The sequence below is a fragment of the Haliotis cracherodii genome, unplaced genomic scaffold (genome assembly GCF_022045235.1).
Source record: "Haliotis cracherodii isolate W230 unplaced genomic scaffold, xgHalCrac1.p SCAF_4, whole genome shotgun sequence".
Lineage (NCBI taxonomy): Eukaryota > Metazoa > Mollusca > Gastropoda > Lepetellida > Haliotidae > Haliotis > Haliotis cracherodii.
The window spans coordinates 12,027,544-12,052,501 of NW_027266297.1; the positions used below are offsets into that span (position 1 = coordinate 12,027,544).

The 24,958-nt window shown below is 36.8% G+C and overlaps 1 protein-coding gene across 5 annotated transcripts in view; it reads right to left on the bottom strand.

The window, feature by feature from the left end:
* Window positions 1-24,958, bottom strand: part of LOC139480010 (keratin, type I cytoskeletal 10-like) — a 73,043-nt gene that overhangs the window by 10,996 nt on the left and 37,089 nt on the right. For 4 of the 5 annotated variants that reach the window (XM_071262984.1, XM_071262981.1, XM_071262983.1 and 1 more), the window contains 4 exons: window positions 15,541-15,564; window positions 12,621-12,747; window positions 1,342-2,103; window positions 479-609 (listed from right to left, as the gene is read on the bottom strand). In XM_071262984.1, coding sequence (XP_071119085.1) covers window positions 479-609; window positions 1,342-2,103; window positions 12,621-12,747; window positions 15,541-15,564 — 1,044 coding nt within the window. The remainder of the gene's footprint in view (window positions 1-478; window positions 610-1,341; window positions 2,104-12,620; window positions 12,748-15,540; window positions 15,565-24,958) is intronic. The other variant, XM_071262982.1, reaches the window with a different exon arrangement.

The following is a 24,958-nucleotide window of genomic DNA, read 5'->3' on the forward strand; positions in this document are numbered from 1 at the left end:
TGATTTTACTATGTAATATTATTACTGCCTAGTGCCTACTGACCATAGGCCCTAATCTTACTGCCTACTGCCTACTGACCACCCCTGTCAAGTCTCTCTTGTAAGTATGGTAAGTGCAGGCAGTCTACTGTGAGGGTTCAAACAGGGACGTGCAACAGAGAAACCATGGCAACTGATCAACAATTCAAATACATATGTGTTTGTGATTGGATTCAATTTCAAACAATCTGATAATATGAACACAATGTTTTATAAAAAAAATAACAATATTGACTTAAAACAGTCATGATAAACATTTTTTGATGGAAACTATTATTTCTCAATCTTAATTAAGAATTATTTTTTTTAAAATGGTTGATCAGTTGCGAAAACATAAGTCAGCCATGACAGAATTATTAATTCTGATTCAATGGTTGATTGATGTTTGAAGTTATTTGAGTCAAAGCACACAATAAAACCAATTGTCAACTAAAGTTACCCATTGCTGTTTGTTTCCTTCATCGCAGTTCCGATAAATGACAGGAATTTCTCATAATTGACTTCCTGCAGTTTGGTTGGCGATACAAACATGGAAGCTATCAAACGCAGCAAGTCTGATGACAAGGTCAACTGAAAACGGAAAGTATTTATTTGATTTGAATACATATCTTCAATGAAGAAAACATGTCTTTTGTTTTCTATCATGTTAAATAATGTAAATAAATGACTTCTGTTAACTTTTCCATATCACCTGTAGAGTAGGGGCACTAACTTACTTATACCATGTGGTCTACGAAAACTACACTGCAAAAAACCTTGACACCAAGGCTTGCTCCCCTCTCATCTAAATTGTATCGTCCAGCCTCTGCACATTGAATGTGCAGGGTCATTACAAAAAATAACAACCCAAGAAAACAATGGACATAATGCATCGTAGTGATATAACTGAAGATATTGCCAAGTGAACATGGTTTGTCAAACCAGTCTTGGTTTTCGGGTCAGCACATGAATAAACAAAATAGATTTCTTATTTCATTTTTTCCTTTGCTTTTTATGTATGTAAGGTTGTAGACCTGTAAACCAAATGTATAAAATATATATCGCCTCATCAATGAAATAAATGAATACATACCAACATAATAATCATTATTCCATATTCTTAATAATTTTAAAGAATCAAGTTTAACGTTCACATTTTATCTGCTCTCTTAGAATTCAGAAATTTTCAGATTACAGCACAGTGCCTTAAATCATTTTACTTTGTGTTTTCCCTGCAGAGATTTATGTACAAATGGTACAAAACTATATTTTATAAGATCGCACAGAAAATTGATCTTTCCTTCTACCGCCATTTCCACTTACCTTGCTGTTTTTGAGTGAGAAAAATACATTTTTATAATGGCACCATCCACTTAGTGTTCTGTCATAGTTCTCTGTAATATCAAGATATGTGTCTTTTAACTTGACAGGATCAGCTCCTTGGAGCTCTGCAGAAACCATCTTCAAAACAGTGGCCTCCTCATCCCTTGTTAAGCCCAGAGGTTGTTCTGGCAAAAATGTATCTTTGGGTAATAAAGCCATGAATTCATATTTCTTATCTTCCAGTGTCAATGATCGACGACGTGTGTCTGGCTGGTAATCCCTTCTCTCTGATGGCATGGGGTCATAGAGTGCTGGGCTTTCTCGGCCATTGACAATAACACCACTTGGTCCACCACTGTAGCCACCACTGGTACCTTCGTTGTAGCCGCCTCCACCAGTGCCACCGATGTTGTAGCCACCGCCAATACCATCATTGTAGCCACCAGAACCTCCATTGTAGCCGCCACTGGTTCCGCCGTTGTTGTAGCCTCCACCGGTACCACCAGCATGGTAGCCACCATCTATGCCACCACTGTTGTAATTCTGTCCGGAGTCGTCTGGTGCCTGAAGTCTGACGCTGTTTCCACTTGTCCTATTTTGGTACCTCCTAGTCCAAGGCTCTGGTTCAAAGACAGTTGAGCTCTGGTTCTTGACTTTATTGTGGTCAATGGGAGGCAGGTTGACATACCTTCGGCCCAAGTCTTTGGAATCGGGCCGTGCTCGTGCATAAGTTGTTGGTTGGTTGTACCCAACATTGAATTCCTGAAACAAGGAAGATATGTGGATTTATTAAATGACAACAGGCATACATTCTTACTTTCTGGACAACAGTATTTGGGCAAAAATCACTTATAATCACTTTGAAATAAACCCTGGATATCTTTGTATCGGACAAACCAAGTACCAACTATTTCTGAAAAGTGTGGTTCAATGGCAATGGGTACCTCAGAGGTCTAATCAGGACATATTGACATAGGTACCTTGAAGGTCTAGTAGGGGCAAGTTGATAGATGGTGCCTCGAATGTCTAATCAGGACAAGTTGACATGGGTACCTTGAAGGTCTAGTAGGGACAAGTTGATAGATGGTGCCTCGAATGTCTAATCAGGACAAGTTGACATGGGTACCTTGAAGGTCTAGTAGGGACAAGTTGATAGATGGTGCCTCGTGGGTCTAATCAGGACAAGTTGACATGGGTACCGCGAAGGTCTAGTGAACAAGTTGACATGGGTACCTTGAGGTCTAGTAGGGATAAGTTGATGCATGGTGCCTCGAAGGTCTAATCAGGACAAGTTGACATGGTTACCTTGAAGGTCTAGTGAACAAGTTGACATGGGTACCTCAAAGGTCTGGTGAACAAGTTGGCTTGGGTGCCTTGAAGGTCTAGTAGGGACAAGTTGATAAGGGTACCTCGAACAACTAGTGAACAAGTTAATATGGGTACCACAAAGTCTATTAGTGGGTACTTATAGAAAGACAATGTGACAGAAAGGGCATAGATGTCATGGACAATGGAAATAATATTCTAGTGGTGTAAAGATTCACCAAAAGATTTGGTTTGTGCATTGCAGGGGTCCGGAAAATTTAAAATCCCAATCGGACATTTGCATTTAGGCCACGTCCCCTTCAAATAGCGTATTTTAGTACGACTTTTCACACAGTACAAGTTTACGTATTCATAATATGATGAATTATGAATTGTTTCAATTTAAATTGTTTAATTCACCGGACAATTAATAACAAATAATATCATTTTAGACATACATGGAAAACATATGTTTGTTTCTGTTATAATAACGATCTGTTAACGTAGTGAACGGTCTAATTAATATTCATGAGTTATATTCATGAGTCTGCTCAAGTGTACGCGTTGTAACATTTGGATCGAGACTATTATCCCATATTTGGTTATCACGTGACCTCACGGGAAAAGGGTTTTCTAAAACTAAAGATTTTTTTAAAAACAAGACAGATAATTTAATCACAAATACTAAAATATCGTTGATAGCAATAGTTATTTGAATACTTTTTTCATCTGTACTTTATTATTGACCATAAAAAATTTTGATATCGATCGTCCGAGAAAGCAAAATGGCAGTCAATCAAGATTCAATATACGACTAGCTACTGAAAACAATAAAATCTGCAAATCCTCATTGTATGTCAACCAAGTGAAAGTCATTAGCCACGACTTACAAAATGATCGTCCAGACTTTGAGGGTTTGGCAGATCCGCTCGACTGATCTGCATCTGTCGACTGGCAATCGTCACGCTTTCGCTACTTGTCTGAGGTTACGTATCGTAGCATTGTGAGGATAATGAGGTACATCGATGATGCAAGGTATTTATGAACAATTGTAAACACTTTTCACTCAAATTTACAAGATGTTCTCAGTAATAAATCCTCGATTAATCAGTGTCAACTCAGTTTATTGCCTATTACAGTGATTGACCGATTGGACTATCATGTAGGTATGATGTATTTACAGCAATCAAAACAAACAAAGCTTGTCAGTGTAGTTAATCTTCATTGTGTTGCAACTGCAGACAGAAACTGAAACAGTCCTAACTGTTGATCATGTCCGGTCAAAATTTAAGAATGTCCTGACAATACTTTTTAAAATGTCCGGTAAGCAATATTTTAAACCGGACATTTGAGATTCCCAATCGGACATGTCTGGCGCATATGACGGTTTCCGGACCCCTGGTGCATTGCAATAGTTGTGCCATGATATGAATATCATATTATGATGTCTTCGACTCATGAATTGATACAAACTGAACAAGAATGATGAAACAAGAAATATAAACAGGTTTGAAAACAAATTCCAATGTCAGATAATATTTAAAAGAGTTCTCAAGTGATGTCACTTCAGTTGAATGAAATTTGCTGAATATGTGTTGGTATGGCCCCTATTAATTTCCTTTGATGATGGAATATGTCTTTTTAACAAATGTAGAATTTGTGTGTACAGTATAGTCAGTGAGTGAGTTGTGTTTAATGTTCTTTGAACCATATTTTAGTTATACCAAGGCATGTCAGCCTAATGTGGGAGGAATGCCCAATTTGGTGCAAGCTTAAGATGTTGGTGAAACCCACAACCCATCGTTGGGGCAGGATACGCCCACCTTTTCGTGAACACCTCGTATCATCATAAACCCATACCTATGATGCAGTCAGAATCATGCAATGGACTCTACTTGTAGTAGAGATTTCTTATGGTTATGGAAAGGGTTTTAATGTATCTGTTTATTTCTTCAATCACTTCAATCTGCTTTTTTCTCTATATAGTGGGATACTGTAAACAGCTTTATTTCTGCGCCGTTAAAATATTGCGAATACCACACCAAAGACAATACTGCGACGAGATATTTTTGCGAGTTGCCATGTTGAGATGACACCTCGATTACCAAACAATAGACAGCTTCTCTCCGAAGCTAGTTAATCTGAGTTGGCCGGAAAGTTGACCAGTGTCATGAAACCGATTCACGCAAGGTGGCTTGTTTCCCGTGTGGACGCAATCAAGCAAGGTTGGGAGAAGGCATGATTACTGAGAGGCAACAGTGACACTAATTGGTCTGTTTACACTGTCATTTGTGATGTATTGTGTGACCATTCTGCATTCATTTGTGTTTTTAACTTATTGACTAAACTTGTGGTTCTGGTTGATGATTTCAACATTTGATGACGTGTTGCAATGAACAAAGTATGTATGTATTATTTATACTTATTTTTGCGTTTTTAATTTTTGCGATTGAGTCTCTAAAACGGTCGCAAAAAATTCCCTGTTTACAGTATATAACAAGGAAGTGTGGCATTGTACCATGACAGTGTTCTAGGACAACACAACTATCAGTCATGACCTGGCTGTGTTTGTGTGGCATTGTACCATGACAGTGTTCCAGGACAACACAACTATCAGTCATGACCTGGCTGTGTTTGTGTGGCATTGTACCATGACAGTGTTCCAGGACAACACAACTATCAGTCATGACCTGGCTGTGTTTGCGCGGCATTGTACCCTGACAGTGTTCCAGAATGACACAAAGTGCCAGTCATGACCTGGCTGTGTTTGCGTGGCATTGTACCCTGACAGTGTTCCAGAATGACATAAAGTGCTAGTCATGACCTGGCTGTGTTTGTGTGGCATTGTACCTTGACAGTGTTCCAGAATGACACAAGTGCCAGTCATGACCTGGCTGTGTTTGTGTGGCATTGTACCCTAACAGTGTTTCAGAATGACACAAAGTGCCAGTCATGACCTGGCTGTGTTTGTGTGGCATTGTACCCTGACTGTGTTCCAGAATGACACAAAGTGCCAGTCATGACCTGGCTTTGTTTGCGTGGCATTGTACCCTGACAGAGTTCCAGAATGACACAAAGTACCAGTCATGACCTGGTTGTGTTTGTGTGGCATTGTACCTTGACAGTGTTCCAGAATGACACAAGTGCCAGTCATGACCTGGCTGTGTTTGTGTGGCATTGTACCCTAACAGTGTTTCAGAATGACACAAAGTGCCAGTCATGACCTGGCTGTGTTTGTGTGGCATTGTACCCTGACAGTGTTCCAGAATGACACAAAGTGCCAGTCATGACCTGGCTGTGTTTGCGTGGCATTGTACCCTGACAGTGTTCCAGAATGACACAAAGTGCCAGTCATGACCTGGCTGTGTTTGTGTGGCATTGTACCCTGACAGTGTTCCAGAATGACATAAAGTGCCAGTCATGACCTGGCTGTGTTTGTGTGGCATTGTACCCTGACAGAGTTCCAGAATGACACAAAGTGCCAGTCATGACCTGGCTGTGTTTGTGTGGCATTGTACCCTGACAGTGTTCCAGAATGACACAAAGTGCCAGTCATGACCTGGCTGTGTTTGCGTGGCATTGTACCCTGACAGAGTTCCAGAATGACACAAAGTGCCAGTCATGACCTGGCTGTGTTTGTGTGGCATTGTACCCTGACAGTGCTGATCTGGCCAGTATGTTCTAATAGGTTTCAAAATGTTTCCAAAACGTGGACTTGGAATAGAGAGTGAACTCACTTGTGCTCAAGTTTTTAGAAGTGTATAATTGAATTGTGCAGCCCTAGACTTGTGCTCAGTGCTATACACACAAAGCAGATATATACTCCCTCTCTCTAACCTTGTCAACCGCAGGACCAATAACTGTAACATCATAGGGGTTCGAAACACCAACACCCATGCCAAAGTTGCCCTAGATACACAATTAGCAACTTGAGTGGAAATAAATCTGCTATTTTGGGAATATTAAGAGAAAGACACAACCATCCAAATTTATGTTTATGGATCCAATGAGCTTACAATTTCTTAAAATAATTATAAAAATTTCAAGCAAAACCTTTTTTAATGCTACCAAACACCAATTCTTTTGTCAGTGAATTTCACTATTTCAATTAAACAGTTTAAACACATATTTAGTCAAGAAACCATATGAACCTTTCACCAGCATGATCCTGTCAACTGAGAACGGTATTTAAATGTTCATCATTCAGATCTACAGACCGATGTTGATAGTTTCCTCCTTTGGGACTCTTCATATTTTTAACAACTTGGATTACGTACATATTTTTAATAAAAAGAATAAAAATGTGAATACAAGATTTTTATAAAATAAGATCTAAATCAGGTGATGACAAGTATTATGGAGTAACAGAAAAACAGTTATTAATGATGATTTAAGGATTGCTTCTCTTTCCAAAATAAGATACTTTGAATCGATTTGATTACTGTAATTACTAAACTTGACTGAATTACAAATTGTAATTTTATGAAAAATTGGGGTAGGCAGATTCATAAAGCTAAGTAATAAAAAAATGAGTGGTAACAGACAAATATGACTCAGCTGTCTTTCAACTTTCAAGTACACATAAATATTACAAAAACAGGTCATTATACAGAACAAACCCCCAACACAACCTGTTTTCTTCAAAAGTATAAAAACTAACAAACAAATCACCCAACAGTCTTTAAGAAGGCCATAAATAGCCACAGTATACACACACATAAAGTATCCTGCATTAAATAAATGAATCTACAATTTTGGATAGCCATGTAAAATATCAAACAAGGTGCCACTCCCACAGAAACATGTGATAGTGACACTTAAAAAGTCAGCTGTTTTTATTGAATCTTGTTTATTTCTGTCAACATTGACAACCTTTGAAGGACGCTTGTTGTCCATTTCAGTTGACACTGTTGGTATTTCAAAAGCAAAGGGTTTGGCCTACCGGTATACTCTTGGTAAATAATGAACACCTCTCACTTTGATATCCAGATTGTTAAACAGCTCATCCAAACTATGTTTTAATATAGCCAGGTGTGGCAACTATTTCTCACTCTGAACTTGAAACAATCTTAAGCCTTTATTAGTCCTTTGAAGTAGATATAAGATTGAAGAGTAAACACTACCAGTACTTAAATCTTCTGTTCAATATTAACAGTTTTACAAAAAGATATTTGTTTTTACTTTCTCATGTTGTTTCAGCTATCGAACACTGAAAGACTCCTTTTTTCACAGTAGCAGATATACTTCATAGATATAGATATAGATATAGATATATAGTGTATGTGTACTACCAGATTGTCATTTTCACAGAAAACTATTAAACAGCTAGTCTGACTCACAGTCCTTGAACAATATCATTTTCCCTTCTGCCAAGCAGTTACTGTAATGCTTTAACCCTAAATGAAGCAAGTCTAGATTTTCCACAGGTTCTGAATTTCCCATCTCACTGAGGCTCCTTATCAATCTAAATGGAGTTGCATGTTTTTGTCAAAATTAAATATTTTCTGAGACTTAGCACTAGTCCTTTGAAAAGGCTAAAGGTCATGGTATTCAAGAAATCCAAATAAAGATTTTTTGGTCAAACTTTTAAATTTCATTATGGATATTACACATTTAGTAATGGTGAAAAAGTGTTCTAATATAATATCGCCGCAAATAGCTGCGAAATTGCTGATGCGGCGTTAAGCAATATTCACTCACTCTAATATAATAATATTTTTTGACTTGACATGGGAATAGAATGAATCCTCTCTGCGTAAAGAACCACTGAAGGTGAAGATCCTATACAACTGAGTAATAGCACAGATGAAAAGAGGAAGAAAAGACTATCAGGGAGTTCCAAATGCAAAGAAAATAGAGCAGAGCAATTATATTGTTGTAGATATTCTAGTCATCCTGTCCTTTATGTTTGTTTGTTTGTTTATTTGTTGTTTAACGCCGCACTCAGCAATATTCCAGCTATATGATGGCGGTCTGTGTAAATAATCAAATCGGGACCAGACAATCCAGTGATTGACATCATGAGCATTGATCCACGTAAATAGGATACAATGACTTTCGTTTCTGAGCGCCATGGCATTTACACCAAAAAGGATTATTATCAAGGTTATGTTTGTTTTCTATAGCGGTTTTCATGTGGTAAGATCGATATTTCTGAATCTAGGTGGCAAAGAAAGCTGTTTATAAATGTTTTAGAAACCTGACTGGTTCAAGAACCCATGCTTCCTTCATTTACATTGGATGGTCTTACTTCACTCAGGGTTCACCTGGTGTGACTTTCTATGTGTTGTGTGTTTCTAGGTGTTGTCAGATCTTGACTCAGTGAGGTGTGGTATGGGAGAAAAAGATCTGATGTTAATTAGATTAGAGTAAAATTGATTTTTTCATAACTATTAATTGTCATGACAATGGCATTTGAAACAAATTTGACAACTCATCCACAAAACAGTCCAGCAGCCTCGAGCCTCGATCCAGTCATATGTCATATTTCTATGACTTCATCAAACACCACCGGCTTTTGTTTCAAATAACAAATGCTGACACAATGCTGGATAAGTTGAGCTATTGCATGCAACAAACACAGCTGAAGAAAGATTCAAATAGTCGCTTAACAGACCAAGCTTGAAATGTTCCATTCAGATGCAAAGTATCACTATTTACATATACCACAAAGCATCAGGCAGCGAACCATGCTACTCAACTTTTGATAGGGATATAGAGAAATTTTATACATTTACAAAACTCTGTGGACAACAACGTATGGAGATGTGTACTTATGTCTATTTTAACCTGAAACAAAATTAACAATGTGTCAGTTACATAATAAAATTAGATACTATTCATTTGACAAAATTTCAATGTAATCCATCCCATTCTGTTCCACTTGGAATATCTCCATAAAAAATTAAGTAGTATAATTTAATTCATCTATCAATTCAAATATGCATAAAAGAAAAAACATAGAAAGTTGTCTTTATCAATGTTTATTCTAAATTTTGTTTTAAAGGTGTGATTATACTACAGACACATCATTATAGTCGTAAAATTTTACTTATCATAATAAAATCTAGGGTATGTAAAGTTTCACCAGTTAATAACCACGTATTAACAACCACACATCAAACCCAGCTAGAAGTCTACAACAGGACACAGAGTATGTATGTATGTATGTATATTGTTACACTGCATTGTTACTATAGGACAGTGTCCGATATAGCCCGTGACTGGTAACATTTATGTCGGGATAGATGAAATTTATTCCTACCTGCCCGACTATCCATCAGAAAGTTTCAGCACTTTGTATTCAACTTGATAGCGTTGATTAATGTACTACAAAATTGTTTTACTGAAAATCACGACTGCATTTCATTCCAAGTCATGTCAACATTACCTGCTTATCAGCTTCCGTTTATGAACTGTTAAATATATGTCTAATCGTAGTACTGGTTCCAGTCGATGAAATGGCTGTCACTGTATTTTTGTTGTTGCATGTCTTTACAAATACGGGCCAGCAACTTTCAAGATGGCCTAGTTACCTGTATGCGTTACCAGTCCCTCTGGCTTTTTGGAAGTAACTATTGTTTCAGACACTGCTATACAATCCCATGAACATGTATTTAGTCCCTTATTTGGCAAGCTGATTACATCTCTTAAAACTATAACCTCATCAAGGATAGAAGTTCATAATTAGCACCAGTATTTATTTTAAATACATTAATATGAAAACACCAATCACTTCCTTCCTGGCAGCTGAAATATCATTGCAATCTGTTACTCTGATTGGCTACCCCTCTGCATTAAATTCTAACAACCCCAACATAGTAGGTCATGTCAGGTGAACCTTCTAATCGGCTTCTATTTTCTTAGTGTGGGGGCATTCGTCACCAATCGCTCCTTTCCGTAACCTGCAAGAAGTCTCGTCCCTCTATCAATGAATGTTATGTGCGAAAATACGACAAACCAATCAGAATGCACATATGATTTCAAGTTCTTCGTCAAAGAATCCCTTAGAAACAATTTTGGATTTTACATATGTCTTGCATCTAAAAATATACCCAAGACACAGTTAAATGTGTTCAGTCATACTGTATAATTCCGCATGTCCCGATGTGCTTTAAATTGCATCTGACATATATATAATATATGGAGAAATATATGTGAACCATTACGCAAAGAGTTGACAATTGTTTTAGGTATGCCAGTTTGCACTAAGATGGAACCCAGTCACAAAAATGGCCATGCATGCGAGGGGCACGAGTCGCTATTCGGCTTGTCCCGGAGTAACACGAGTTGGTCACGAATGAGTGTGGGTGATGAGCAAGCCAAGCATTCAAAGCAACACATCTGATTTTGGTATCTCAAAAACAATGTTAATAGGCCTTGTCTTTTTTCTGAGCACCATGGCATCTACATGCAAAAGGGTGGTCTCTCAATAGTACATTTGTGTTTTAGTATTATTCTTTTATTTCGAACCAAATTTCAAAATCAGGGCCAGAAAGTGGCAGGGAGCGGATTGTGTTGACGTGGTAAAGCCGTTAGCTGACATTTGGCTGAAAAAAGCACTTGTTTTTCATTGACAGGGCAATCAATGGAGAGTTTTTCAGATCTTGAAGGAGAGAGCTGCCATTTCATAGCTAATCCTTTGCTAACTATGACATAAAGCCCAATAACTTTACAAAGTTCTATCCCTGATCTGAATATAAACATTTTTATCAATACCATTAGTGTTATTTATAACCATATTATAGCTATCAATCATCATTATCCCATTTATGATTACCTAAAACCATTAATTAGTTTTCATTACATCTACCTCTAACATCACAAATATATGTCTACAATGGCTAAAACACCTCAACCTCCACACACTGACACACAAATAAAACAAAACCTCAAATACAGATGTTAAAACTGTTTCCCAGACAACTGCTTTTGTTTCAATAGAATATTCCCAACAGAAATTAGATTATATGATCCGCTCAGAAACAGAAATTCTAGAATTAAAGTTTTAGTCACATTGACAAGTCACATTTGTATTTAGTTCATTATGAGATATATGTAACACTGAAACTATTCAGAACAAAAGAGAGTTCAAAGTTGTTGTCCAGTGTCCATATTTATAAGCATTCACTTTGCTTTCAATCTGAAAGGTAAAATATGTAGCTACATATTTCCTGATTACAAACTTAACTTTGAATAAGAGAAAGAATGTATTAATCATGACACTTGTTTTCATGTTTTGGTTGGTTCCAAATTGTTTACTGTTAATACTTGAGATTTTCTATACATTCTGACTTAAATATTTTCTTGTTCATTCAGAAACAATTTTTCTTTTTTTAAACTGCCTATCTCATAGTCAACATTATTGGACTAGGAGTATAATTTAATGTACATCTTGTCATAGTCATTAAGCATGGATCTTTTTCTGTAAACTTTACTTATAAAATAAGAAGGGAAAATAATGCATATAAGTTTCTTCATAGATCAGCTGAGCAGACAAATTAATTCAAATTGAAACTGAAATTTTCAGACTTATAACTCTGTAAATGTGAAGAAAAACTTAAATATTGCATCTGTATGGAACAGAGTGGATGCTGCCATAGAATGGTTTGAAAAATGTTTTAGCAGATAATTTGTTTATGGAATGATGTATTGATAGATTAATGGATTATTATGAACCACTTCTTTAAACTTCATTTGTTTCCACATGCTGAATATCAAACAGAATGTCTCAAATAATAGAAAGTCATTCAATAATAATAACAATAACAATAACAATAACAATAACAATAATAATAATAATATATAATAATGTTGGTGATTAGAATAACAATAATAGTGACAACGCTGCTGATAATATTATTAACACAAATGAGCAACGACCAATGTCCACAATACTCTCCTTAATTTTCAAGTTATTTAACTTACTGGTATGTTTTAATCAAACACGAGGTAATTAGACTTCTTCTACTTACCTGATTCACGTTGTGCAATTTTCGAGTATATTCTCGGAGCATTGCGGGGTCAAGGTGATTCGGCTTTTCTGTGATTGGATGAAGTGTTTCTACTCGAGGGTAGACTCGTGGACTCACTCCTCCTTGACTGAAATAGTTACGAGAAATGAAATTAGCATCAACATGTACAGCATCAATATTACAAATTTAAGGATACATCAACATCACAATATACAATGACATCCCTACCTCTTCTAGATACCTATCAAGAGACAAAATTTGTTGACTTAAATTTATCACAGGTATGAACAGAAAGAAAAGTCTGTGTTGTGTTTAACATATAATTGTTCTATTTTCATACACAAAAGGTCACAGATAAAAACCCACAGAGCAATGACACAAACACACTTCATTCAAAGCAAACATTAACTACACGTTTCTTTTGTAAACTTCTGTAAAAATAAAAACATATTTCTTAAAGAAGCCGTAGAATGGAATTGTGACTGTGGAAGCAACACATTACAATCAGACCTTTGCTAGAGTCAGCCTGTTGGTACAAACACTGTACTTAGGAAGTCACAAACATGCCACTTACATGCACGTTTATTATGATAAGAACTTCTAAAATATGGAGGTGATTTCTAACAGGTAAACTTTTTTATCTTATTATAAACAAAATACAAAAACAGCATTGTGGTTTTAAATCTTGTTTTCTACACATAAGGTCCATGATTGCATTATATACTACTGAAAATGAGTTAAAGAACACCCAATTCTTTCATATTACTATAGTTAATCTGTCATGTCAAGGCTTTAATATGGCATGACAGATTAACAATAGTAATACAAAAGAATTGAGTGTTCTTTGACTTCTTTTGAGCAGTATATGCATTAAGGTTGTGTTTGTAAAAGATATATTATCTTTTGATTACAACATATTATCTTGAAACATACAATGTCAAATATACTGTCACATATTCGCAAAGAAAACATTTAGCACTTCCGCACTATTCTGTTTCTGGTAAGTTGTGTGATGGTAAAGGCATCTCAGGGCTACGGTACATTCAAAATACTGTAGGAGGCATGGTCTTCAAAAATGGTGGGGAGAGGGTGATTAAGAGTACACAAATATCTGAGGGAACGACCCAGGATTGTTTGTAAGGTCCATAACAAATGGGAGTGTGATTATTGAATATCATAAACGTTTACTATCATCATCGAACAGTGGACACATCAAGGAAGATAACTCTTGGTGCCAAGACTCCATAACTTGGGTGTCAATATGTCCTCCACCTGCTACCCAAGTTTTCCCTGAGTTATTACTTGTACTACTACCTCACATACCCTACATCAGTCTTCTAATATCTTAATATTAACAAAATTATATAATTAAGATAATGCCATTTTTGTTCAAATGTTAAATAATGGATGAAAGGTTTATAAACTAGCACTATAAGTATTATACTACGCAAAGACAATTAATGTCTATAGATATGATGTTTATTATGAGCATAATCAAATACTTAAATTCAGGTGCTGAAAGTTGGTTTTCTATGTGCATATAGTGCTACTAAATTAGTAAGCCAATCAAAGAAAATGAAACTCTCTAAACAAGATAACAATACTGCCTCATTTATACAACAGCAATTTCTGAAATTGTAATGATGGTGATAATGACAGTGATGGTGTTTGTTTGTTTGTTTGTTTGTTGTTTAACATCGCACTCAGCAATATTCCAACTATATGTAAATAATCTAGTCTGGATTGACATCATGAACATCGAACCACGCAATTAGGATACGATGACATGCATCAACCAAGCCAGCGAGTACGACCACCTGATCCAGTTAGTCGCCTATTACCATAGGCATAGTCGCCTTTTACGGCAAGAATTGGTTGCTGAAGACCTATTCTACCCCAGATCTTCACGGGTCGACAGTGATGGTGATGATGATGTGTAAATAGTTAATATACATTTCACTTGTTGCAGTTATAACTTTTAAGCAGTTTTCAATTCAAATAATCACATAGCAAAGGCATACATGTACATCATTCTCATTACCATATCTGTTCTCAGAACATAAATAAGGAGGAAGGACATGTGTTTTGATCAATTTCTTGCTTACAATCTTTCATGATAAATCATTAATACCCACGACAGTAAAGCAAGGTTCTTATGCATGGTTTGAATCAGAAAACTTTGATCACTGAACATTGATCAGGCAAATAAATATTTGTTTTTGGTTTGTGGATCCGCTGACATTGAAAATAGCAAAAAGAAAACATAATTAAAATGACTTTTTATATATTTTTTTATACTGCCAAATCTAATGGTACAAAAATTTGTTTATAAAAAAATAAGTTAACATGGAATATCACTCAAATTAGTTTGTGATTCATTGCGAAATATGAAATACATAGCAAAGTGTTTAATGCAGCGATTAAAGTGATGTAGACCGATAAGAGTTATGGCTGTTCGATAGGACTTATCCTGTTGCTCAGTCTATTAGCTGGTCAAATGGCAACAGTCATGTGCCTCGACAGTGTTTGTTGAGATTTGGGGAGATTTCTTTTTTGTTCATTGTAAGAACAAAACAAAATTCTGTAATCCAACTAAAACATATAATTCTTTACAGCCACATAACATTTTCAAAGTGAGTAAGTATGCACATACTGCAGAATACCCAACAGGACTTACTGAGCAGTGTGCGAAATTAAGCACAATTTGAAAGGGTCCTTGTCATGACCCAAACGTTAAAATGAAATATTATTGGTCTTCAAACTTAATTTCAAACACTGCTGAAGAAGTAGACATTGTTACTGAAGATGTACAGCAAGACATTACAGCAGATCGTTGTGGCATTACTATTTACTACTATGCAGATATGAGAACAGACATGGTGTTGCTAACTACATAGAGTCAGAAAACTCTTTTACTTACTCTCCATACTGGTCAAGGAAATAGCTGAATTCAAAATTGGTCACATGAATAAACGCTATTATGGTGCCATCTTCCTGAGGCAAGGGAGTCAACTGACTTCACTGGACTTTTAATGTCAGTTAACTCTTTTGCCTGGGAAAGTTGTGATGGGGCTACAAACGTGATATTTCCTGCTTTGGGTGATCTTTGTATATTGTTGAAACACTAATTTGAGCTGACTCATACTGCAGTTTGCCAAGGGAAGTAACTGGCAAAATATGCTTTTCGGTGGCCTCTGGCAATATGATAAATTCTGATTTAAAAACAACAATTTGACTCCAAATACCTTTCCATGTTTCACTGCTCTTAGGATTTATTGGGAATAATTCTTAATATCTGCAGTGAAAAACTGCATGGGATCTATTTCGTTTTAAAGATTCGTGTACAGTTATTTCAAATTATTCGTTTGAACATCACTATTACCAAATTATCTTGCCTACTGCTATAACACACCTATGTAACAATATGTCTTGAGCAAAAAACATGCTTTCAATTGTTGTTTTTGTGATGTAAACAACCACAACCATCACCATAAAGTTAAAATCTTTAAACTGTTCCCTTGAACAAGCACTGACTTGTCTGCAGTTTCTTGTCCGAGACAGCTACAAAAGTAGTCCTAATATCTAAACAAGATCTAGTCTCTGTCCCTGACATAACATTCCTCCTGACTAAAGTACAAATTAACACTCACATTTGCTTAGGACGGATCATAAACATTCTATAGTACCTTCAGGCCACCATAAGCCGGGCATTAGTATTGTGAATGACACTACTCAAGCATGTCTAATCAGTAAATGTGCATGTGCTGTGGCCGAGAGAGTATCTCTGAACCTTGCAGTACTTGGTATATCTGGTCAAGTGTCCACTTTCTGCCACCATTATGATGTTGAAGTCTGTTTGAATTATTCGTGCACAGAGTACGAGGGTGTGATTAAAGTCACAGGTTAAGGGTTATTTGAGACACAGATAATTTATTGGGTCATTTTCAAGACTAGATGCTCTTGACAAAATGAACATCGAGAGTGTTCTTATAAACAGTTTGTGCATCTGAAGAAAAACACGAACCATCTCAAACTAAACATGTGATAGACATCAGTTCTATGCATAACTGCATGTTTTCAATAATTATAGATTCAAATAATTATATTTTTTTAATTTCCCTCCAACTAGGCATTTAAAAAAAATCCTGTAAAAGAAGTAATTAATTTGGTCTGGTCTAAATAACAATACATGGGTAGGCGTATAGTGTATCATACTGTCTTGATAAATTTGCAATGCATAGATATATAGGTAAATCGGAACACTCCAAGCAAAAATGCCTAATGCATCTACACCTATAACCTTCAACACATGATATACTTAACAGCTGTTATTACCCATAGGCTGAGAAATAACTGAGTTAATAAAAAACGTATGTGAACTTGTGCAAATATCCCTTCTTAAGCGCCAGTGTGTTGTTTCCACCATCCGGATGCATTGTTGACGTCATTTAAATCTTATTGTGACGTAAGGACGGAATGACATCACGACGTCATAGCTGAAGATTATTGAAGTCATTCGACAAACTGCTGTTTTCTAGGACACCGGTGGTGATCAGTGCATTTTTTGTAAAGGGGTGCTCAAAAGGATTATGAAATGATGGGTAATAAAGAAATTATTACACTTACATGAGTGTCATACTGGGTTTATAAACCTCACGTAAGAATTCATGTATTACCCTCGCACCCGCTCGAGAAATACAAGCATTCTAACACTCGTTTCGTAAAACCAGTATGACACACATGCTCGTTTAATAACCTCTATGAATCTCACTAGGACCGAGTTGTAAAATAGGTCCCTTTATTCCTACCCATATTACATCAAGATTCAAGATCACAGGATTCAAGATACCAAGATTGAAAAGCAAACATCTCCAAAGTATGATATATGGCACTACTCTGCTCCCATTGTGATAAACAAGCCAGCATTACAATACAGGAGGTCTCCTGCAGGTCCAACTGTGTTGTCTGTTGCTATGATAGCTGACTTCACCTCAACCATAGTAGACTGAAGGATTGAGGAAGTAGGATTTGGTGTGGTGTGTTATCCTGGTGTAATAGTCCCTACTACCCTCCACATAGATTAACATTAAGTCCCAGAAATAAAATGATCTTATTTCAAAATATACATCTACTAACTCCCAAATGAAATCCAAATGGAGCCCAGAACAATGATTCATTTCACTGCTGAGGCAATCTAGACTTGCCAAATCATTCCAGACTTGAGTTGGATTCATTTTTTAATTTCTTCTCAAGGGTCTAGAATACAGACTACCCTTCACCATTGAGTCTGTACAGTGACAGCAGCTGCTCTGTCTTATTCCATAATCCTCTTTTTTCCTGACCTCCTTCTGTTTCCTGATTGTATTGAGGTTCCTTAGCACTAAAACATTTAATCTGCTACTCATAGTTGTTTTGTTAGTTTGTTATTTCAATGCCTCATGCAGCAATATTCCAGCTATATGACTCTAGCCTGAAAATGATCGAGTCTGGATCAGGCAAACCAGTGATTGTTATCATGAGCACAACGTCCCATGCTGTCAGGGTATGATGACATGTCATGAACCACGTCACTGAGCCTTATCATCCCAATCCATTCATTTAATCTTACGACAAACGTAGGTTGCTGGGGACCAGCTCCACACTTGACAATTTACAGGCCCCAGTGCTGTACCTGGAAAATTGATGACTGCAGCTTTAAATGCTCTTCACTTTGTTCTCAGAACGTAATTTGTCATCCATCAAAATGTTATGATGGAAGGGCACGACCACTGACAGAGACATGAAGTGAACATACCAGGTACAAATACATTATACAGTTGCTTATTTCATTGAGATGAAACATTTTTATATTTTCTGAGAGTTCACAGAAAACAAAACAAAAGAAACACGATAGCTCTCCCTGAATCCAAAAGTGAGGGTGCCAAACCCCATGCCCTGAATCCCATCTAATGTTTCACTCTAAGTCTTGTTGCTCACCCCTACTACTTGATACATACCTCAAAAACATTGAGGAAATAATGTGATTGATGTAACATTACTGAAAAAATATCAAAATAATAAAATATATTATGGATTAGGTTTTTTTCATCTGTATAAAAAATGGATTTATTATTTTTAAATCTGCACACTAAATACAATTTTATCTGCGTCCTGCATACTACACGGTTAAGTCCAGAATACCTTCTAAATAGTCGTCTAATCCCACATACTCAGCACTGTTTCTCACAAGATGAGTCTGTCCGTATCATCTTCATAAGAAAGAAACAGGACACATTATTCCAGTGGAGGATTCATGTTACCAGATTTACAAATAACACACCTGTCCTGCCTGTATAGCATGCTATGACAAGGGATTTTGTGCTTCATGGTTTGGTTAATGCCATGCATAATCTGATTTTGTCATATATCATATTGGATCTGAGATTTGAGATTTCTATATAGAAACACTTGAAGCCTACACCTTACTATGGCGTGTTGGAGCCAAGGTAAACAGGAGATTAAGATATACCACTTGATGTTAGGTAATCCCAGGAATCTTGTCTATGTCACCTGCAATACGACCTACAGCTCTGTTTAGCTCAAGGAAAGATTAGTCTTTTCCAATTAAATTACTTCATTGATGAATTGACTGAAACTTTGACAATATGAACAGCGTTAGAAATTGGCACTGTAGTCCTTACCAAACTGCCTAATAGTAAAGGTATCCTAAGGACTAGTAGAAATTGGCCCATTTTAAGGATTTTGCTATATGTTATCATTATATGGACTAGTGGACAAAAACTGTTAGTTTCTAACCCTGTATGAATAGTCACTAAATCTATAATCTATTCCCAAATTCATTCTGGGTCGAGATCACTGTGTCATATACTACTCAAAAGAAGTTAAGGACTAGCGGACTAGCAGATTGACAGATTTACTATAGCAATATGAATACTTCTTTAGAGTGGTATAAATACATTGACAGATTCCATGGCGTTTGATTAGCTAACCAAGCAGTTATTTTTGTGTTTATGTTTCTATAAACTTAAAATATATTAGACCATGCCCACATACAGACTACTGTTTCTTGATTGGCTGATTATAGAGTGGGTAAAGTTTGTGCTGCATTACTGTACTGGTTGATGCCACTAATATCCTATCTTTGTCAACTTATTTTCATGTTAATGATTAAACAATAGTCCGGGAAGTTATTAATGTTGACTTATGTATTTATAAGATTTGACTTCAATATCATTTGGGTTTATGGATGCAGATTAATGGAGTGTGCACAACTATTTAACGTGTATACCGCCATAAATGCAAAAATTATTGCAAACAATTCTTATTTGCACCCTTCAAAACATTTAAAATTATCGTTAGATTGGATTGTATTTTAACACATGGAATTTTATGTCTTAGGCGTACACATTTTAAAATTGTTCAGACTTCATTCATCTTGTCGATTTGACAACATCTATTCATTTATCCAGCTTAAAATGCAACAAGAAATATGTTCTAAAAAGGTCTTTATTCTTGCACCCTATTGGACCATTTGCAGTCTAGATTTTAAACTTTTCAAGGGGTGCATGCCCCTGTACACCCCTAGAGGACCAGAACGTTTCACACATTGGGTGGTCCAACTTCCAAGGTTCTGGGGTTACCAGAACATATTCACTGATCGTCATATGGGCTTTGTGAGATACTTCTTGGTGTCATTCCCTGTATAGACATCATAGAAGTTGTGAGGACATGTAGTTACAACAGCAAAGTTGTATTATGTCATCATATCTTCAAACAGAATATGTTTTATAAAATCCAGTATAATAAAAAGGGCAAAACAGGTGCTTTTTCATCTATTACAATATTACTTTTGCACATATTGAGGTAGTACTTTATTTGTACTGAGGAAGTACTTTATTGGTATTGAGCTAGTTCTTATTGGTATTGCGCTAGTACTTTATTGGTATTGTGCTAGTACTTTATTGGTATTGAGCTAGTACTTTATTGGTATTGAGCTAGTACTTTATTGGTATTGCGCTAGTACTTTATTGGTATTGAGCTAGTACTTTATTGGTATTGCGTTAGTACTTTATTTGTATTGAGCTAGTACTTTATTGGTATTGAGCTAGTACTTTATTGGTATTGCGCTAGTTCTTTAATGATATTGAGCTAGTACTTTATTGGTATTGAGCTAGTACTTTATTGGTATTGAGCTAGTACTTTATTGGTATTGAGCTAGTATTTTTTCATGGTTTGAGTTTAGAACTTACACAGCTCACCCAATCCAAAAACACAATCTTTTTATTTTAGCCTCAATCTATCACAGCATCAGCAGATGAATTACCACAAATGGCTGTCAAACTGAAATCATTTATATCTATCTATCAGCCATTGGCAAACAAGCCTAACACAGTTGACTTTTGTTTATTCCTTCATCTGTCACATATAAACAGCAAATAGTTTGTCTTCTATCAGTTCACAGAGCCAGTTTATCATGAACTAACTTACGAACTATCACACTTATTTCCCAGATTGAGCAATATTTCACACTTTCACTCTTCACTGACAAGCAATGTGCGTATTACAGCTCATCAAAGGCGTTTGAGTACAATTCAGCAATAAATAGGTCTTACGTGCCAAGTCAATTAGGAGTTCTCAATACAGGTGCAATAATGTTATCAAACTTTTTTTATAGGTCATACTGATTGTATCTCAATCAAGGAGGAGTCAATATTTGACCTTTCTGATTTCGTATGGCACTGCCTGGATATGGTGGTATGTGATATCATTTATCAAATGCTACGGCACCAGGTCCAAGATCAGGGTTGACAACCTTGACAGCGATCTGATATCGCCCTGGGACAATATATTTATGAGAGGACTACAATGTAGTACACTTGACACAGTGAATGTAAATGCCTGCAATTAAACTATTGTTATACACATTAGTGTTGCTGTGATTTTCATTGTTCTTCTAGTTAAAGGGGTGGTGTGGTAGCCTCGTGGTTAAAGCGTTCGTTTTACACGCCAAAGACCTGGGTTCGATTCCCCTCATGGGTACAATGTGTGATGCCAATTTCTGGTGTCCCCAGCCATGATATTGTTGGCATATTACTCGAAATGGCAGAAAACAATACTCACTCACTCACTCTTCTTGTAAAGGAAATAATTATCGCAGATCTGTATGTAAAGTGTTTGACAATGTTTTGAATAATAGAAATATTATTCCAACTGTGACCCACGAGATTAACAAATCTGGTTAAATATGATCATGAACATTTTGTTTGGTCAACATGTTTATCTTATATTTGTTTGTTGTATTACACCACAGTGCGCAACATTTCAGTTACATGACGATGCCTTGGAAATAATCGAGTCTGGACCAGAGCAACATCCCATGTCATCAGGGCATGATGACAGTCAAGTTACCTAGCCTGACCGCCCAATCCAATTTAATCATCCTGCTAGCCAAAGAATAGAGTCCTGTGGGCTTATCTGACCCAGGTCCCTACAGGGTTAATATAAGAAAACATTTACTGAACACTGCATGTTTACAAACAAACATGGCTCTACATGTAAAGTCATACTCTTACTCCTCCTACAATGGGGGGCACGGGTGGCCCAGTCGTCTAAAGCGCCGCGATTCGCTGTGCAGAGTTGCGTCCCTTGGACACGCCTGAAACCTATGATTGTGGGTTCGAATCCCGGTTCGCCCTGATTATGTTTCTAGGTTTGTCAGCACCATACCCGTGTTCGTGGGTTTCACCAAAGTGATAAACGTCTGAGACCTGCATCACTTCGGGCTTTCTTCCCACATTAAGCTGACACGCCGTGATATAACTGGAATACTGTTAAAAGCGGCGTTAAACCCAACTCACTCACTCACTCCTCCTACAATGATATGAAGCAAAAACCTAAGCTTAAGCCTTCAACTAAGCATCATCATGATAATTGTAATGTTTAATAAAAAGGCTGGATAGCACTTTGGAAGTGTGCTGAAACATTATCTTTTTCAAAAATGTATCCTGAGATAACAATCTCTTTCTCAGGGAATCATTCCCAGGGTTAGATTTAACTGTATAAAACATGCACCAATGCAACATGTGATCTAAAAGTGCAACCTAATATTTATGTCTTGGTGCATGTTGAAATCTTTCAAATGTGTGTCTAACCCTTACATGCCCACACAACATCAATCTTTGAACACATTCAATACCTTCAAGCTTTATTTACCATACGACTTCAATCCCCATGCTATGTGTGATTTGTCATGCATTTGGGGGCTTAATGTCATGAAAATGAGGGTATTACAAAACTATGTGCACATTTCAACTTTGATGAATTTATGGAACCAGGATGCAACCTGGTTTTGTCTGGTGCAACTGGGTTTATATGTCAACATGCACCTAGTGCTAGTTGAATCAAATTCCCTAAATATTCCTGCAGCTCCAGCCCTTGCTGACTAGATTTCACAACTCTTAAGGTACAATCGAGCATGCTATTTCTACCAAGATTTTAAAAAGTGGCATACAATTCTTGTTCAAAAGTTGTTGGCTACAACATTCCAGGCCTCAGTAAAGCTTACAAAAGGTTTCATGGTAGAGATGTAGAGAACATTTCTAACTTTGACGCATCAGTAACATAAATATGTCCGATGCAATTCTCTATTTTGACTTGTACCATATCTTCCCATGTTTTTTTCAGGTCAACAACTGACTTGGCTTTGCATGTGTTTGTGACAGCGGCCACTAGTGGGGCAGGATATGCTCATCTATGCACAAATATCGTCTCTATTTGATAGTGATTCATAAACACATGCTCATATTGGAATCGTACAATTGATTTAAGCAGAGATTTCTTATATGAAAAGTGACTGATAAAAAAGGACTGCCCCCCCCTTCCCCCATAACTGCATAACTGTCACTAGCCAAGTACTACAGTCTGAGACTTCAACCATTAGTCACATCCTGAAACTAAAATCATCAGAAAATGATGCTAACAGACAAATTTGACATAGAAGACTCATATGATTTTAGCACAGACCGGTTTTATATACAGGCCCAGCTGGGAACTGACTTGAAATAACAGGTCCTCAGTTTTCTGTGCTGGCCACAGTCAAGCAATGCAACATTCAACTGTGAAGACATCTCTTCTCCAAAGTCATGTTCTCAATGCCATGAGTGGCCTAGTCATCTAAGGCACTTCAAGCTGAGGTGCTGAGTAGCATCCCTTAGACATGCCAGGATGCTATGATCATGGGTTCGAATCCCAGAATTGCCCTGATGATAATTCTTCACCATTCCCATAAGCGTTAGAAATTAATTTTTATTTCCACTAGTCCACAAAAATGATACTCTACAGAGCTGTCATATGTCATGGCAAAAGTGGTAGTCCACAACGAAATCTAATTAGTACTTCAAGAATTTTACTAGTCTCTATAAAAGGTACGTTTATGTCAGACCCTGCCCAAGTTCACGGGTTTTACAAGAAGTAAACATTAAACACCTGCATGATTCAGGCTGTCCTCACACATTAGTGAACACTGCGATAGAACTGAATTGCTATTCCAAGCAGTGTTAAACCAATTCACTTATTCTATGATAAGGTAAGCTATGTAGGGGAAGGCCGTGTAATACCTACAAGACTCAAGCTTATCAACACCGACCTTCAGCTCCACATCAGAGGTGATTTGAATCCATGAATTTCGACCACATAAAACAACCATGGCTGCTTCCTCTATAAATCACCTTTGTTTAAAGCTTCACCTCTCAGTTCCTGATCACAACACATAATAGCCTGGCTTTAGGCAAAAATTTCAAGTGTTCTTATCAGGAAACTTTGTGAATTGTGGTTGCCATGGTTGCATGAAATAAAAATAATAGCTTAGAAATTTCAATTCTGTACTGTGAAACTCCGAGTGCTGGAAACACTATGAATACACAGTGTCATTTAGAAAGTGGTCAAATGTTACAAATGTTATATTTGGGATAATGATGGGAGAAGTGCCAATTTACACTTTTCAGGGGGTACACAAAGTAAGTGATCTAGACTAGCAGTTGTCGGAATTTCATTTTTGTGGAACCCTCTGTGGTTAAGTGGCTTACATCGCTGACCTTGTGTGCTGGCGGTTAGATTGTTTTATTCTAGGAGTACCATTTCTGGTGTCCCCCGCCGTGATATTGCTGGAATATTGCTAAAAGCGGCGTAAAACCAAACCCACTCACTCACTCACTATTCTGGGAGTGTGGGTTCCAATCCCGGATAGGAATCAACCCCAAAAAGTACTAGAATCTGTACATTACTAAAAAAGTATTATCCAAAATATAACATTTGTTACATTGGAAACACTATTTTTGAAT